The 17,198-nt window shown below is 38.4% G+C and overlaps 1 protein-coding gene and 1 long non-coding RNA gene across 4 annotated transcripts; one reads left to right on the top strand and one right to left on the bottom strand.

The window, feature by feature from the left end:
- Positions 1–344: 344 nt before the first annotated feature.
- Positions 345–15,397, bottom strand: LOC107738545 (gamma-glutamyltransferase 7). Its single transcript, XM_016550306.1, has 16 exons — positions 15,160–15,397; positions 12,322–12,518; positions 12,018–12,244; positions 11,455–11,606; positions 9,869–9,983; positions 9,641–9,708; positions 8,702–8,775; positions 8,312–8,505; positions 7,744–7,831; positions 6,707–6,834; positions 6,445–6,533; positions 6,173–6,325; positions 5,669–5,786; positions 3,910–4,047; positions 3,708–3,807; positions 345–2,595 (listed from the first exon to the last, which is right to left on the bottom strand). The coding sequence occupies exons 2-16, from the start codon at positions 12,509–12,511 to the stop codon at positions 2,426–2,428; spliced, it is 2,004 nt and encodes a 667-aa protein (XP_016405792.1). The 5' UTR covers positions 12,512–12,518; positions 15,160–15,397; the 3' UTR covers positions 345–2,425.
- Positions 14,634–17,136, top strand: LOC107738546 (uncharacterized). Of its 3 annotated transcripts, XR_001639899.1 has the most exons (5): positions 14,634–14,948; positions 15,040–15,161; positions 15,466–15,524; positions 15,616–15,664; positions 15,761–17,136. It is a non-coding gene; the product is annotated as an uncharacterized LOC107738546 (long non-coding RNA). The 3 variants fall into 3 exon arrangements; XR_001639898.1 differs by having other exon boundaries at positions 14,634–15,161; XR_001639900.1 differs by lacking the exon at positions 15,466–15,524 and having other exon boundaries at positions 14,636–15,161.
- The last annotated feature ends 62 nt before the right edge of the window (positions 17,137–17,198 follow it).

Genomic DNA, 17,198 nt, shown 5'->3' with positions numbered 1-17,198 from the left:
AAATTACCTTTAGTTAATCAGCACATGATGTGCCAATTAATGAATCGAATTAATGAGATTAATTCAATTAATTAATCGGCACATCATGTAATTAGATTTAAAAAATCAAAGCCACTATGTTTAGACCAACTAGCAGTTAACCAAGAGGTTATCAGTCTTACTTTTCAAATTAGACAAATCTACCTTTTTATGTAACTGACTTATAGGTAAGTGTGTGTGTGTGCATTTGATGTATGTGTGTGTGCATGACACGTGAGAGTGAAGGAAATTAGTCCACCTTAGACTCAAACTGATTTTTAACCCATTTCCTTAAAAAAGGAGATACCCAACTATTGAAAGGGGTTCTTTATTAATCCATAATTCCAATTATGTAATGTTATGGCAAGCTTTTACATCAATATTGTGGTAAGGGACAGCATGCTGAGACCGGGTTCAACTGTCCCAACACTGACAGCCGTGATAAAACTTATAGTAGCTTGACACAATATCTTTGACAAATACTATACCTATTAGAAGATAAGAAAACACAGATTAAACTTATGTTTTTACAATGCTTCACGCAAACAACTTAAGAGACAGTATGACAAAAAAATCTGATCATTTAAAAAAAAAAAAAAAATTTTTTTACTATGAAAATGATTTTTTTTTTTTTGTAGAAGGAATGGTGACATGTGGCTGCTTTCTTCCAGGAAGGATGAGGGGCTAGTTGAGCATGTGCAGTATGAACATCACTGTAGCTCATTCCTGACTGAAGAAATAAGCCATGTCGCAACCGTCCCCACTCTCCCCTATCTATAGTCCTTCCAGTGCTCTTAAGCCTATATGATCATTTTAAACATATGCAAAGCATAGATTATAGGAGTACATCTAACTGCATGCTGAATGAGTTTAGAAATAATGCAAAGAAACTACACTACATATGAATATTTATTCTTCACGGTAATGACTGTCACTGTAAAGCTACTAAACACAACAGTAATGCTGTAATAGTGCAATAATATTCAATTGTGGCAGAAAATACCAAATGTGCCCATTAACAGGAAGCTCACTTCACTTTTAAATAATCAATGATTGTCTCTCAGAAATGTGCATAAACTAAAACTTCATTTCACGGTTTCCACATAAAAGAGAAAATGCATTACAATTACATCAGCAAATTGTTACCCACAATTTAATTGTGCATCTGAAAGCTTATGCAACTCTAGGAAAATCGATCTTATTTACCTCATATTTTATAACTGACATTTCTCTCAGCTTCCTTCATTTTAGACCATTTCATGAATGATTCCAGGATGTTTGGATTGACTAATAAAATAAGACCAAATTGTTACCATTTTGTTCCCACCAAACCTTCAAAATCAATATATAATATGTACCACCATTCATTCGTAAACAGGAGCATTTATTCACTTCAGATAACATTTACTCACATTTGTGAAGGTACGTCTTCATGAAGACTTCAAGAGACCTTGCAAGGTCTTGCAAGATATGAAAAAAATCCTTTCATTTGCCTTTATCTGCCTCTGGAGTAATTCTCATAATCCTACACCATCCTCAGATAACTCTGAATTATGATAAGTTAAAAGTTTGGACACACTTGACTAAATTTGTTCCTTGTGATCTTATGAGTGAATGAGAGCAGCCAGCAGGCCTGCAGCACACATGAAACACCTTCAATACTGCTCATTTGCTTGAAGATGCTCCTCGTGAGGGTTTCTGAGAGAAGTGTGCTCAGCTGGACTCTAGACATTATTTAGATCGGTTTTAACATTTTCACTACATAACTCCCATGCTTCCTTTTGTGGTATTTCACCGTTTTAATGCCTTTACTAGAATTCCACAATGTGGAAAATATCAATCATAAATAATGAGTAGATATGTCCAAATGTTTTGGCACATACTGTCTGTGTTGGAGCAGTTAAAGGAATAGTTCACCCAAAAGTGAAAACCTGTTCACCCTTAGACCATCAAAGAAATTGAGCAAAACATCATCCATTAAAAACTGATGCACTGGAGTGGTGTGGATTATTGTGATGTTTTTATCAGCTGTTTGGACTCTCGTTCTGACGGCACCCATTCACTGCAGAGCACCGAGACACTGATGCAATGCTACATTTCTCCAGAAATCAGATCTTCATCAGTTTCAATCAGTAAAGTTTCAGCAATTACATTTTTGGGTGAACTATTCCTTTAACTTATCCAGTCATGTGCGATAACATACATAGTTCTTGAAATCTTTAGGTAAATTAAAACAAAACAAAATAAAGAGGAGTCACATGTCATGTGTTTGTGGTGGATAGCAGGGAGCGGCTCATTTCCATCTACCGGACATCATCCATCTATTTTAGTCATCAACTTGGAAACCTCATAACGTCCCTATTTAGTGCACAAACAGCATCAGAATCAAGCAGCAGAGAGTGTGAGTCTAGGGCATGGACATGGACAGCGCTGAGGCGTCAGTGCTGCGCGGGTCCTTCACACCGATGATCAGGTCATTGGTCCTCCGGGTCCCTTCGACCAGTGAGATGATGTCCACCTTGCGCACATCATGACCCTTCTGCATCAGAGACTTCACATCCTCCTCAAGAAACTTAGCTGGACAGAGAACAAGAGAATTAAAGCAGAACTACACCCTCAAAATCACACATCTACAGTCGTACTCTAACAGTACTGCAAGGGTTTTGCTCTGAATGAATTTAAAGAGTCACATATGACACTTTCCACATAGAGAGTACAAAACAGGGCTTGGAATGCAGGAATGCAGTTTTTTTTAAGAAATTGCACTTACCATTTACTCAGCTTCTCAATTCAACATTGTATTAGCATTGGTTTTATCCTCTATTGTTATGGGTTTTGCAGCAATGTTACCAACATACAGCATGTAAAAATACAATTTAATAACCTGACTTGTGCTATTTTGCAATTTTCCAAGCATGAAAATGAAACGAAAAAAATGCCATATTATATATATATATATAGGTTTGTAATCGTTGATTAATTCATATATATTAAATTATATATTTCAGATGTTTTTTACATTTACATTTATGCATTTAGCAGATGCTTTTATCCAAAGCGACTTACAGTGCATTCAGGCTATACATTTTTTTTTTACCAGTATGTAAGTTTTTATTAGAATTACTTGAATGGATGAGAGTGATGATGACATTACAAATTGTGTATTATTAATAATAATAAAAAGATTATTTATTATTTGTCTTTCCTAGAAAGCATCTAAATGATGCATTTCCTCGTCTCTAAATGTTCAGGATTTTTTTTTTTTACATATACACTAATGTTCAAACGTTTGGAGTTAGTGAGTTTGTTTTTTATTAAAACTTTTATTTTTTTTTTATTATTATTTTAAGATTAAGATTATTTTAAAATGAATACTTTTATTCAGAACGGATGCATTAAATGGATTCAAACAGACAGTAAAGACACATTTCAAATGAATATATTACAACAGAAAACATCTATTTTAAATTGTAATAATATTTCACATCACTGTTTCTACAGTATTTTTGATCAAATAAATGCAGCCTTGATGAGCAAAGGAGACTTCTTTCGGGTGCATTGGGCATTATTATAAAAAAAAAAGAAAAAGAAAAAGAAAAAAAGAACAAGCAGTATACACGATACACTACATTAGAGAAAAGGTTGAAATGAAATCCAGAGGAAACTACGGTAAACGATGGAGAGCTTACAGTCCACCAGCAGGGTGTTGTTCCGGATGAGAGGATGCAGTCTGCCGTAGGACACGCTGTCGCTCATGTTATTACGTGATGACAAGACATTGATCAAAACCTGCAAACACACCAGAATATGTGCTCACTGCTAGGGACTGATGTTAGCAAGCGAATGAGATGTGCTAGAGTCCATGCACACAGCACAGTAAAGACAGCTTGCCTGCGTGATGCCGCTCAGCGCCCGCTCGCCGTTAGAGGAGCCCAGCGCCACGTAGCTGCCACACTGCCCCACGGACGGCCTCACCGCGATCGGCGTCAGGAACGAGGCCGGCCTCTTGCCCGGCTCAATGCTGTTACGCTGATGAGAACACACAACATGTTACAATCCTGACACGTATCACTTACTGTGAAAAACTGCAACTTTAACAGTAAAAACCTGATGATTTGTTAACGGTAAGTTCCCTTACTCTATACAGCGAAAAACTACAATACAGGAGTGCCCAGTCCTGCTCCTGTTCAGCTTCAACACACTTGCCTAGAAGTCTCCAGCAAAGCCAATGGAAGGCAAGCCTGCAACGTTTATCCAAAAAAGTGTAACGGCCAACGCTGAATAAACAGCTTTTGAGAGGAAATAGCTCATCATTTAATGAATCTATAGCCTGTTCACTCATCTTCAACATGTTTTACACTTTATAAACTACATGATAAAAATGTTATTTTTTAAGAGAAGGCAGAGCATGTCACGGCTTTATTACCAGCAAATGTGTCACATTAATATTTAATAATAGACGTTGCGTAATATTGTGTATTGTATAAAAATATTGATGTTTTCTGTCTTTGGTTTTACCTGAAATTAGACTTGAATTGTATTGACTATTATGACTGCTATGTGCATATTTTTTAAAAGGCATTATTTTTACGGCTTCCAGATTTCAACAAATGAATTACATTTTTAGTATATGTGACCCTGGACCACAAAACCAGTCATAAGTGTCAATTTTTCTAAATTGAGATTTATACATCATCTGAAAGCTGAATAGATAAGCTTTCCATTGATGTATGGTTTGTTAGGATAGGACCATATTTGACTGAGATACAGCTATTTGATAATCTGGAATCTGAGGGTGCAAAAAAATCTAAATATTGAGAAAATCTCCTTTAAAGTTGTCCAAATGAAGTTCTTAGCAATGCATATTACTAATCAAAAATTAAGTTTTAATATATTTTGACGTCATTGGCAGGCGACACAATGACACTATGGACACGGTCCGTGTCACTAGTTAAAATTGCTTATTTCTCTGGATTTAAACATTCTTCGAAACATTTGGGATAATGCAAGTACACAAGTCAGCAAAATATATAACACTGCACAAGTGGTTTTTGGATATTTTAATAAAAGCATCTTACATATTGTGCCTTTAAGACTGGTTTTGTGCTCCAGGGTCACATATGCCCAATGTGCACCGCACTGACCAGCATTTTGGGCTCTTTTTTTTTTTTACTGTGCAACGTGAACTGTAAATGACTGTCGCAAACCTGTGAATGCCGACCACTTAGGGTCGGAGCTAAACTGTGCCGGACAGTGTTCCTCCAAGAACAGATTTGGACACTCCTGCTATAACAGATCTAATGGGACATTTCACAAAGTCATCCTATAATTTACAGGGAAAAACATTGCAATTACACTCCCAGAATTCTGTGACACTCCACAATGATAGTTTCATTCTTCATTTTGCACATTGGGCTTTGCTGACATGCCTTCGGGGGGAAGAGTTTTGGAGAGAGGGAAAGGCTTTTGGCAGAAGTTATCAAAATTGCTTAAGAGCACCTTACAAACCAAATGGCAAAAAAGAGAGAGGGATAGAATGACTATTTAAATCTTAAAAAAAAAAGATGGATGTAGAAGTTAAAAATAATTCAAACAGCAAGTTTTTGTGAGTGTGTGCCTGTTTTTGCCATGTGTAGGCATCTAGGAGCACCTGATTGTAAGCTGCAGCGCTGTGGGTTTTGTTGGGCCAAGAGAAGTCCAGCATCTGACTGTTCAGGAGAATCCCAGAGGGTGTCACAATGCGGCTTCCAAACGGCCGGTTTAGAGAGCTGGTGTGTGTTTTTTTTACTCTCAAAGCCGTGGAGCCCGTTCAGTTCCATTATATGACTGACAGACTGCAACGGTTTGAGTTAAAAATCTTCGTTTGTGTTCTCCTGAAGAAACAAAGTCACCTACATCTTGGATGCCCTGGGGGTAAGCAGATAAACATCACATTTTCATTTTTGGGTGAACTATCCCTTTAATTATGCAAATTAAACATTTATTTACAGTGTCCAGTCCTGCTCCTGGATGGCCGCTTTCCTGCAGAGTTTAGTTCAACACACCAGAGCCTGGATGCGTCTAGAGAGTCTGAAGACCTGGATTAGCTGGTTCAGTTGTGTTTGACTGTGGCTGGAGCTAACCTCTGCAGGACAGGGGCCCTCCAGTAACGCACCTCATAACAGACACGATCAAGTCATCAGTGCCCATGATCATGAGCTGGCTGGCCACAGCGCCCTCCTGCAGCTCGTATGACGGCGTGTAGTGCTCAGCCGCAGACGCCTGCGAATCACTGATCTTCTCCCGGAACACAGCAGCCTGGTCTTTACTGTCAGAGCCAGCCAAGGTTAAGCCAATGCCATGGAAGTGGTACAGAAACACACTGTGAACAATCCAATTACTGCTGTTGAAATAAACATGCCATTTCAGCTTTGATTCAATAACCACCTGAGCATCTGCGTCACCAACTCAGAAACCGATGAATTGAACACGGAGTCTCCCAGTCCACTGGCTTGAGACAAAGCAATCTTCAGAGACTACATGTGGAGGAAATTAAACCGACAGGAGTTTTTAAACAATAGTAAACAAGAATGCTGTTGTGCATCAGGGTTATATAAAAAAGCAGAAATTATTAAGCATAAATACATCACTATTGCACTTTATTTAAAGCCATAAATCAACTGAAATGCTGGTTACAGTGCTGCAGTACCTCAGCTATCCAGTGGTAAACGCTGCTCCTGGACACCTGGTTTGTGATGTTAAATCCCTCCAGGATGTTGAGAGCGGACAGCAGGGCGGCTCCCGCGTGGGGCGGAGGAGGAACTAACACCCGGTAGCCTGTCAGAGCAATTTAAATATTGCTGAGGTACTCGAGACTGCAGGTGGTGTTGAACTTACTGGAAAACTGAGCGATCAATGGCTTGAAGAACAGATTTTCCAAAACAGGCAACAGGAAAATCCTAAGCGTTACGTTAACCCATGCAGCAGCAGTCGAGTCTACATTTATCTAATGACGTTTCCATTAAGCAATAAGCCACCAGAGACCATTATAGTGATTGTAGCACAGAGAAAAGGTGTTCTTAAACCACTTAATAAATTCAAATAAACCATTTAACCCACTTAAAATAAAATTAAATAAATAATTTTCATCAGCCAACTGTAGTTTCTTTAGTGTCACAGGTGTGCATTTTTAAAAAAAATTCATGATGCTGATTTTACTATCTGCATTTAATATAACACACCTTATGTACAAGCGAAACAACAGACCTTTATCATAATTCATGAGTCATCACTCAAACTGCATAGCAGAAGTGTATAAAAACAAAAACAGAAATACTGTCCAGAAGCAAATGGTCATTCTCTTGTACTTTTGGTACTTAAGCACATAAGATATCAGTCACTTTAATGCATTAGAATATTTTTTATGGACTACTCTAACTTTTACTCAGTCTGCTTCCAAACAAACATCTTTACCCAAGCATGACTATTGTGTACTTTCTAAAAAATTCTGCTGAATTGCAGCGTTGTCAAATTTCCACTTGACTTTCCAGTTTTGAGAAGTCGAATAACAACAGCAATTATGCACTATTATGAAACTGATATAGGGCAAAGCAGAAGTGTTTTTATTGCTTTACTGTCTGGACTTGATCTGGTAGGTCAATAGACTACTACACCTAAACTACTGCATTTAATAAAGTAATAAACTGCAATAGTTAAGCATATTAAACATCTATGATGTGTGTTTACCCTGGTAAAGACTTTGCAGTGGCTTCTGTATGACAGTGGTGTAGTTTTTGAAGTCATCCTCTGTCAGCACACCTCTTTTAGCTTGAACCTGGCCACAAAAACACATAATGATATTAATATTAGAATATGTTCTGTTATATAACTATTAGTTATTGGTAAAACAAAGAAAATAGCTACAAATAGGTAAAAATGTGAGTATTTGAAAGATTTTAAATGATCTGATAGGTCAGACCAGTGTTTAAAAAAAACAACAAAAAAAACAATTAATTGTTTTCAGTCATTTAAATAAAGTTAAAACTGAAATAAAAAATAAAACTGGAAAAAACTGAAAAAAAAAAAAAAAAAAAAAAAAAAAAAAAAAAAAAACACACCAAAAAAAAAAAAAAAAAATAAAAAAAAAAAAAAAAAAAAAAAAAAAAAAGGAAAAAAAAAAAAAAAAAAAAAAAAAAAAAAAAAAAAAAAAAGCACAAAATTCCTCAAACTAAAATAAAAATTTTAAATAGCAAATTAAAAATAATTACTATAAAAAGTATATATCAATAGTACTAAAATGGCACTGGAGGCGTACCACTGATGTCATTTCCTGAGTCAGATTCCCACTGTAGAACTCTGAGACTCCATTGGCTGCAATCCTGTCCAGAACGGCAGCTAAATCCAGACGTTTAGTGAAGAGTCCCGCGAGGGGAGCCTGACCGTTCAGCAGGAACAGACCTCTGAATGCATCCGACACATTCTGCTCCTTCACTTCAGACAGCGCATCAGCTGTGAAAGATGACGCGAGATATACCAAACTGCTTAAACGTCAACATAAAATAATACATTTACAATCTTACTGTGCAAATGTATTGATAATCAAAATGCAGTAACCTCTGAAAAAGAATGTCTTCTCGGCTGAAGTCACCAGACATTTCCTGTAGACTGCACAAAAGTGTAAATCACATGTGTGATGAATGCTCACCCAGCTCATGCGTCACATTGAATCCAGTCCTCGCCACATCGGCAGCCATCGTGATGACGTCCTTCCACAGCATTCTAGACGAGGGAGAAAACACTAATGCAAAGCTGCTTTTCCATCAGCCACCATTAACCCTCGTGCGGTGTTGAAAATCCTTCATCTAAGCTGGTGCTCCTCGTCAAAAATGCTATATTATAATGAAATATTCAATCATTCTGTCAACTCGTTTTCTTTCAATTAGCACAGGTTTTATATCTCTTTATAAAACGGAAGTTCCGGTCCTTGATTCTGATTGGCTGAGCCACGTTCGAAGCTGTTGTAAATTACTCTACAAACATACACCTTTGTTTACTTCTGTGTGTTGCTCGGCAACTCCTTTGTTGGAACCACAACTGTTTCTGAGGAACTACATTGTTTGGTGGAAGAATACTGTTTTTATTATCATTACACTTTATTTGCTCTGTTTTATTTTGTGAAACCTTACTACGTATATGGAATAACCGTTTTACGCGTCGTGCCTAACAACGCCCCTTAGCTGTTATAAATTCACTGTAAACCACGGCTTCACGGAGCTTATTGCTTTATTTTGGAACTGATTGATCATAGGCCTCACTGATCTGAGCTTATGCACCTCAGTGTGAAAAAAGTCCACCTAAAAAAAAAGCTCATCAGTAGGCTTCAGTAATCAAGTTTCTTGCTTTTTTTCCCTCATTTCTCACTTTGAGACTAATTTTACACTCTTCAGCTGAGCAAACAGACCCACAGTGTTCTGAGTAGCTGCAACAGAAAAAACACTGGTCCTGCACCTGAAAGTATCCTGCCATTGGTGGCTTAGTCTCTTCCAGCCTAATTGTGCGGTTCTTAGTCAAGATAAGCTGAAGTGTGAACCAGACTTTAGGCCAGCAGTCAGATCTGTATCTGCTGTGTGTGAGGACACTGTACCTTCCATAGAGCTGATGAGCTTGGTGTAGTCCACTGATCATGCCGGGAACAGCCACTAACAGACCTGACTAACAGACACAAGGAAAGACACACATCACTGCAGAGCAAGCATAGTACAGATACTGTGCTTGTGAAAACACTTGCACTTATTAATTCGCTTTGGATTTTTAACATCACCATATGACGCACTTAAAGAGAAGATGAAAGCAGATGGAAATAAACCTTTACCCTTTGATTAACATGTAACATCATGTTCTCGTGAATGCCAGAGGGTGCCGTCTCGCGGAAGTCAATGACCCGGCTCTCATTCCTGCGGATGTCATGGACCAGCATCACGCCACCACTGAGAAGAGCGCCACATACAGTCACTCACTGTTTCTCATTCATCACACACAAAATCAATTTCTCTTCCCCTGCGCATGTGCCTTCTTACAAAACTTTCTACAGGATTCCTGGAATTTTTCACCAGTGAATTTCCATGACCGTTTCAGTTATAAGTGATTTACTGGAAAAGGATGTTTTTTCCTTCTTACAAAACTTTCTACAGGATTCCTGGAATTTTTCACCAGAGAATTTCCATGACCGTTTCAGTTATAAGTGATTTACTGGAAAAGGATGTTTTTAAAAAAATCCTTTAACAGAGATTTCTGGCCAGACTTTCAATATAATATATTTCAATATATTCAGTAAATACTGTTGGATGGTTTGTTAATTACTTATCGGATATATCTCAATGTATAAATATAGAGAAACTGACTTCTAGTACTCTGAATGTAAATATCGGCGTACCACAGGGATCGATCCTTGGGCCATTATTATTTTTTTAATATATTAATAATATTGGGAATAATCTCGCACATTGAAGTTTTCATTTATATGCTGATGATATGGTGATTTACTCCTATGCATCAACATTGGATCAGGCTCTGAGTCACCTTCAATCTGATTTTGATGCAGTTCAGCATACACTGAGCGATTTAAAACTGGTTTTAAATGCGGAGAAATCTAAACTTATGATGTTTACAAAAAGAAAGTCTGCACTTTCAAACTCATGCTCAATTACTACTCTTCAAGGCTTGGAGACTGAAGTAGTATCCAAGTATAAGATTATCTTTCGTTTGGGCCTCCTATTCAGTACCTTGTGAGAAAACTAAAGTCAAAACTGGGCCTTTTTTTTCCCGCGTCAAGCATTGTCCTTTAACATAGATTTCTGGCCAGACTTTCAATATAACATTTAAACCAAAAATGGACATTGTACACTGTTTCACATTAATTTGTGAGCAAGTTTTACTCTAGAGCAGGGGTGTCAGACTCAATTCCTGGGAACCAGAGCCCTGCAGAGTTTAGTTCCAACACTGTTCCAACTCTGCAGGGCTCCGGTCAATGTACAGAATGAGAAAAACTAGGTTTTTGTTTTTTATTGAAATCATTTCAATGTATTGTAGCAGACCCCAAAATTAAATTTGTATGTAAGCAAAAAAAATAGGCATTTTAAATAGACTTTCAGAATACAATATTTAAGAAATGACGTACATCACATCTTTCAAGAAACCGCTGAAGACACACCTTTCCTGCAAGCATTTTTCTGCACACACACACACACACACACACACACATATCTTCTCTGCATTTCTCCTCTTCTCTAGCTCGCTTTCTAATCTAGTTGTCTAATAAACATTGCATTGTGCAACTATCGTTTGCTCTGTGATGAATTGCCTTGTTCCTCTTTTTGTAAGTGGCTTCGGATAAAAGCCTCTGCTAAATACATAAATGTAAACAAAGACTGCTGTGAAACACTGAAGTAGCACTCGTACCCGCCGATGCCCGAGGTGTGGGGATGGATGATGCCCAGGCAGAGGGAAGCAGCTATAGCAGCATCAACGCTGGACCCCTGTTTGCCCAAAACGTCAAAGCCCAGAGACGTGCAGCGGGCCACATCCGTCACCACCGCGCCTTGATTATACACCTGACGACAGAAGAGACTAACATAAGGAACAGTTCTGTTCTTTTGGGGGGAAAAAATATCTATTTTTATATATCCATCAAAAAAAATCTATTGGAACTTTTCCTTATTTTCATTTTATCTTCCACCATCCAAACCTCATAAGTCTGATTGGACAGAATAACTAGTGCTGCCTTTTTTTAATGCATTTTTGTGCATTTCTGTTTATACTAAATGAATGCGTTTATAGACTAAATACCATAAAGCCATTCTAGATATTAGAACCATTCAAATTTTACCCTTTATATTTATTGCACAATTATCGTGTTAATTCTGACAGCCCTAAAATAACACACCTTTCTTCAATGAGCAAAGCAATCTGAGGTACATCGTTCACTGAAAACCAACCAAAATGCAGGTAGTACTTCACAGCACCTGTGGGTCCCCAAAGTAGATCTGCATCATGAGGGCCACGGTGACCCCCGTGGCGAAGGTCAGGCAGGCGGTGATGATGACGGTCAGCCCGTCATGTGTGCAGGTGCAGTCCTGCGCCAGCGGGTCTCTGCTGGTCTCTCTCAGAGGAGAGATGTCCTGACTGGCCAAGTCTGAGGCAGAGGAGGGCAGCTGCTGCAGTCGGGCCGACTTCAGGAACAGATCAGGGTCTGCACACAGAGACAGGACAGAACTCAGGCCACTGTGTGGACACTACACCGGACGGCACTATGATCAAACGCATTACCTGTGTCCTGCTCACTGAGGAAGTTATCATTGTCTTTGCGTGATTTGAGGATGTTGTCGGCTGAAACTTCATCTTCTGGTAGTCTAGGGAAGCTGGTGATGCTCATGTAGTCCACAGGTGAATACGCGCTGCTCAGAGCCGCATCCTTCTCAACCACCGTCACTCCCGTATCGGCTGCCGGAGAGTACATGATTTACCTGAAATCACCAACTGGAATTCAGTGCAATGCTGATAAATTCATAGCACAGTTATTCAATATAACATAGAGAGTGCTGCAGGCCCTGTTGAAAAAACCAGCATATGCTGGTTAGGTATGTTTTGACGCTGGGATGCTGGTTTAAACTGGTACTTTGCTGGTTTAAGCTGGTCCTTTTGCTGGTTTATGCTGGTCATGTGCTGGCAAAGGACCAGCTTAAACCAGCATCCCAGCGTCAAAACATACCTAATCAGCATATGCTGTTTTTTTCAACAGGGGGGGATGAGGTCCAAAACCCGTAAAACGAGTTCGCATTTTAGCACATCCGGTTCCATCGTCCTGAAGCCAATGGGTTTTTGGTTAAATACCTGAAATAAGGTCTGTGGTGAACACAAGCTCAAGATATTTTCACAGTAATACCCCCTTATGGTATTTTTTTAAAAGGCAGCTACTAACAAGTGGCTAAATGGGACTACAGAGGTTGTCAGAGATATTAAACGTCATCACAGTGAACAGGTAAACTCATCTACTAACTAGCTGCTGTCAGTTTTATTTTCTTTGTAATCGCGCTCTTGCAAACTGCTCAAACTTAAAGACTGAAAGAGTAGCTGAAAGCTTAATGGTGGTCATGTGACTGTGGTACACTCCGTTTATAACGTACATTTAGATTTTTACTTCTGGCAGTTGTATTTAGGCTTTAAAATTCATAAAAGTTGTTCACACATGAAAATCATCTTGAACAAAACATGTAAGAATTGTAAACGTTTGTTGATCACAGAGCTCATTTTCTATAATAATCCAAAAACCAATGGAAAAATCCTATTGTGTTTTTTGTCAAGGGACCCAGGGTGATTTGAACTTCCAAACAAGAGCCACAGCTGGAGCACTCTACTGAGCAGAATACAGTAGCACAGGGTAAAGACTGTCTCATGCTATAAAAAACTGGTAACATTTCTCCATCTCTCTACAGCAGTGGCTCTCAACCCTGTTCCTGGAGTCGCCCAACACCGCATATTATGAACGTCTCCTTATTCTCACACATCCATTTCAGGACTTGGCCTCTGAAGGCCTGAATCAGGTGTGTTTGATTAGAGAGACATACAAAACGTGCAGTGCTGAGAACAACCGCTCTCTTCTCGTAACCCTGAAGACCTGGATTAGCTGGTTCAGGTGTGCTTGACTGGACCTGACTTCAGCTGCATTATGACACATTGCCTTCTGAAGAGCTGCTTTACAGCTACATTAGTTTCATAACTGATGAATATTGACACCGTTAGTGAACTGAATCAACAATTAGCTAAACGGAGCTATGACACTATTGTGTTTTGAAACTGCTGTTTCATGATTAATTTTGCAACATTAACACTATTTTCCAGTTTATTACTCTGAAGCCGCTTTGGAAACAATCTGTATTGTATAAAGTGCTACATAGTAAATGTGACTTGACCTCTAGGAAAAGGATCGGAGAGTTTCATCAGGATTTTCTCTGTTGTGTGTCGACCTATTCGCTGCTTTTATTTATTTGCCTTAGTTTGACTGCCTGTTTATATGCATATTTATGAATAGCTGACACGCAATTCTCCACCTAAAACAATTTTACACAGCATATGCTTCTCCTTTTGTAACTATTAGGCATGCAGTTTTTATGACCATATTTACTGACATACTATATTGCATTTTCACAAATGTCAAACCACCGAACCATAAAAATAAAAAAGGTGACCCGTAAGAAAATATACATTTTCACTAATGCATTATTTTAACCTAAAATCTTAACGCTGATCAAAATAAATAAATAAAAAACATGTTTTTTGCATTTTGTGAACTATACTGACTATCCTGACATTGTCACCCTGAACTGAATTAACAATTCAACACCCATCTCTAATACAAAACTCATCTGAAATCACAATTCATCACTTCCAGTGTGACATTATAGATCAGGCCTCTATATCTTTTATTCATTGACAGCAATGAAGGCCTGGTGGATGTTCGTTCATAGCTGATATCGAAAGCATCGCTGGCCTATAGGCGATAAAGAGAAAAACAACAACAACAACAGTCATGTAAATCAGTCGATATAATATAATAAAACACCTCGTCAAACCACATACAGCAGGATGCGCATATGAAGAGCCGCCGATCAGTTCCCCTTCACAATATTAGCCTACTGTAGTGCTACAGATCTAAATAATCCGTGTCGACTGCACGCGCTATTTGTGAAGCACACAATTAAAATAAAGCGGAGCGCGCGACGAGATGCGCGTTAAACAGCACGCTTAATTTCCATCCATCTGTATCTCCATCCGCACTATTGCGCAGATCAGAGCCGTGTGTTGTAACTGATTAACACGCTCGGTGTTTTTACACGGATACGCAGCAGAAACCCTGAAGGATCAGCTGACACATCAACGCGATGTTACAGACGCAGGTGTGCGGGCGTTGGCGTTCGCACGACGCGAACAACAGAACACAATGATGTTGAGATGTTTGATTTATTTTAACTATGTAGTCTTTTTTAGCTTACACGCTGTTTTAAAACGCAATGCAACGGCCAAAGACGCCCGGATGATGCTTTTGTTTACACCAGCACTTAAACGACAGCAATATTGTTTTAACTCCAGCGTTTTCAACATACTTACAGGTGAAATGTGCCGTTCAGATCCTTTGTCACATATTAGTCCAGGTGAATTACTGCATCCATTTCTTTAAATGAATCAAACACTGCGCATGCGCAGCAATCATTGAAAAGAAGAGGATCCTGCTTAGCAGGTTCCTCAAACCCTCATCCCTCCCGAGAAGGCTTTTGTGTGTGCATAATTAAATGCACGTCAAACACACTGAAGTTTCTCGGAAATGTGGACTATGTCGATGCAATTATTAAGTTTACACTGTAGCTAACCCTTATTTTTATGTAGCAACCATGGTACGTTCTTTATGATTGACAGATCTAGTGTCATGGTTTTACGCTCTAGTACTGTGGCTTTCCTTCTATACGAAACATCAGGTATATATATATATATATATATATATAACCATATTTATTCATTTTTATATGTTTATGTTTGAGTCATATTTAATTGTAACATTCCTTGTAGGTATTTTAAAGTCATGTGCATGAAGACAGAAGAAAGAACAAGCACACAGGTAAATGTTGCAGTTGCATCCTGAGTATTTATTGTTATTGTCTTGTACCTGCATTTCTGCAAAGATGCTGGAAACCCATCATAGTATTTTGCATAGGTCTCTGATGCCCATGTCATGTGGATGAAACAGTCGGCACATCATGAAAACCATGCAGAACAGTGAAAGGCACAATCACCATAGATATCATATACCGATCATTTTTAATACTCTATTTGTACTTTGTTACTAAGGTGAACATCTCTTCTAATAACAACATGAGGAAAAAATACAAGCATATTTATTTGTGTTGTCTTTTCTCATTTCATGTTTTCAGTCAAGCCTCCCTTAAATCACAAATAACTATCTCTTCCACCAGCCTCTCGTGAGGCCTAACGGACATCATTCTAGTCCCACAAATGAAATGAATCATATTGAACACACACACACAAATAACACAGAGTATACAGTAACCAGGTGTTACCCTGAACAGCAGTGGCGGATCTGTTCAGAGGGCAGAGATCACTGATTTAATGCTCATGCCTTGTCCACTTCATCTAACATGTAGAAACAATGCAAATAGAAGACGACCTTCAAGTGGACGATGTTAAGGACCCTTGTAAGGCTGCAGGGCATTGGATTTTCCTAGATACACCACTGACATTCGTACTGCACTCTCTGTGGAGTCAATATAATGTAGAAACAGTCAGTTTCAAATGAAAACAAAGAAATAAAAGCATATTTAGATTTACATTATACTTACATTATTTTGTTAATAGATAGCCTACTATATTAATAGATTTTGGCAGGTGATAGAAAAGTCTACAAGAAGAACTCTTAAAATGATTCAACATTAAACTGAGAGAAGAAATAAAAGAAAATTGCATGTAAAATCAAATCCCCTCAATGCAAAACAGCTCAATGGTGGTATTGACAACATGGCAAATGTTGGTTCCTATCATAAAATACCCAGTAGAATGAAGTGTACTCAAGTTTTTGGAACAACATATGGTTAAACGATACCATGAAAACAGGAAGGTGATGTTTCAAAATGAAAATAACGCAAACACTGTAAATAGTTTGCAATTATATACACGTGAATGCAACTAATTGTTTACCTCTTAAGGTAGCTTTTTTCCCCAACTCATGCATGTTGGCATCTCATTCACCATTGCAAACGAAAACAGCATACTGCTAAACACCATGATCCTCCATAAAAACGTAAGACAGTGCAAACTTCTCAAAGTCTCAAAAATGTACAAACAGTCATATAATTGTATACTTTCAGCACCATAGTTAGTCTATTCATTACTGAATACACATAAGAAAGATGGTGGACGCATTTCCTGTAAAAGTGCCGAGAGTATTCGCTCACTATCAAGAAAGAGCACATTTTAGGATTCGACGTATGCGTTAGTGTGAGTGCATGTGTGCTGGGTCCGTCACAAGAGAGACGATGACCCAGCAACCTCTGATCGACAGACATCAGAATACAATGAAGATGTAAAGCACAATCGTATAATCAATATTTAAGAGGTATGATGAAATGCAAATAATA

Source organism: Sinocyclocheilus rhinocerous, unplaced genomic scaffold (genome assembly GCF_001515625.1).
Source record: "Sinocyclocheilus rhinocerous isolate Xijiao unplaced genomic scaffold, SAMN03320098_v1.1 scaffold2119, whole genome shotgun sequence".
Lineage (NCBI taxonomy): Eukaryota > Metazoa > Chordata > Actinopteri > Cypriniformes > Cyprinidae > Sinocyclocheilus > Sinocyclocheilus rhinocerous.
This window is presented reverse-complemented; position numbering and strand designations above follow the sequence as displayed.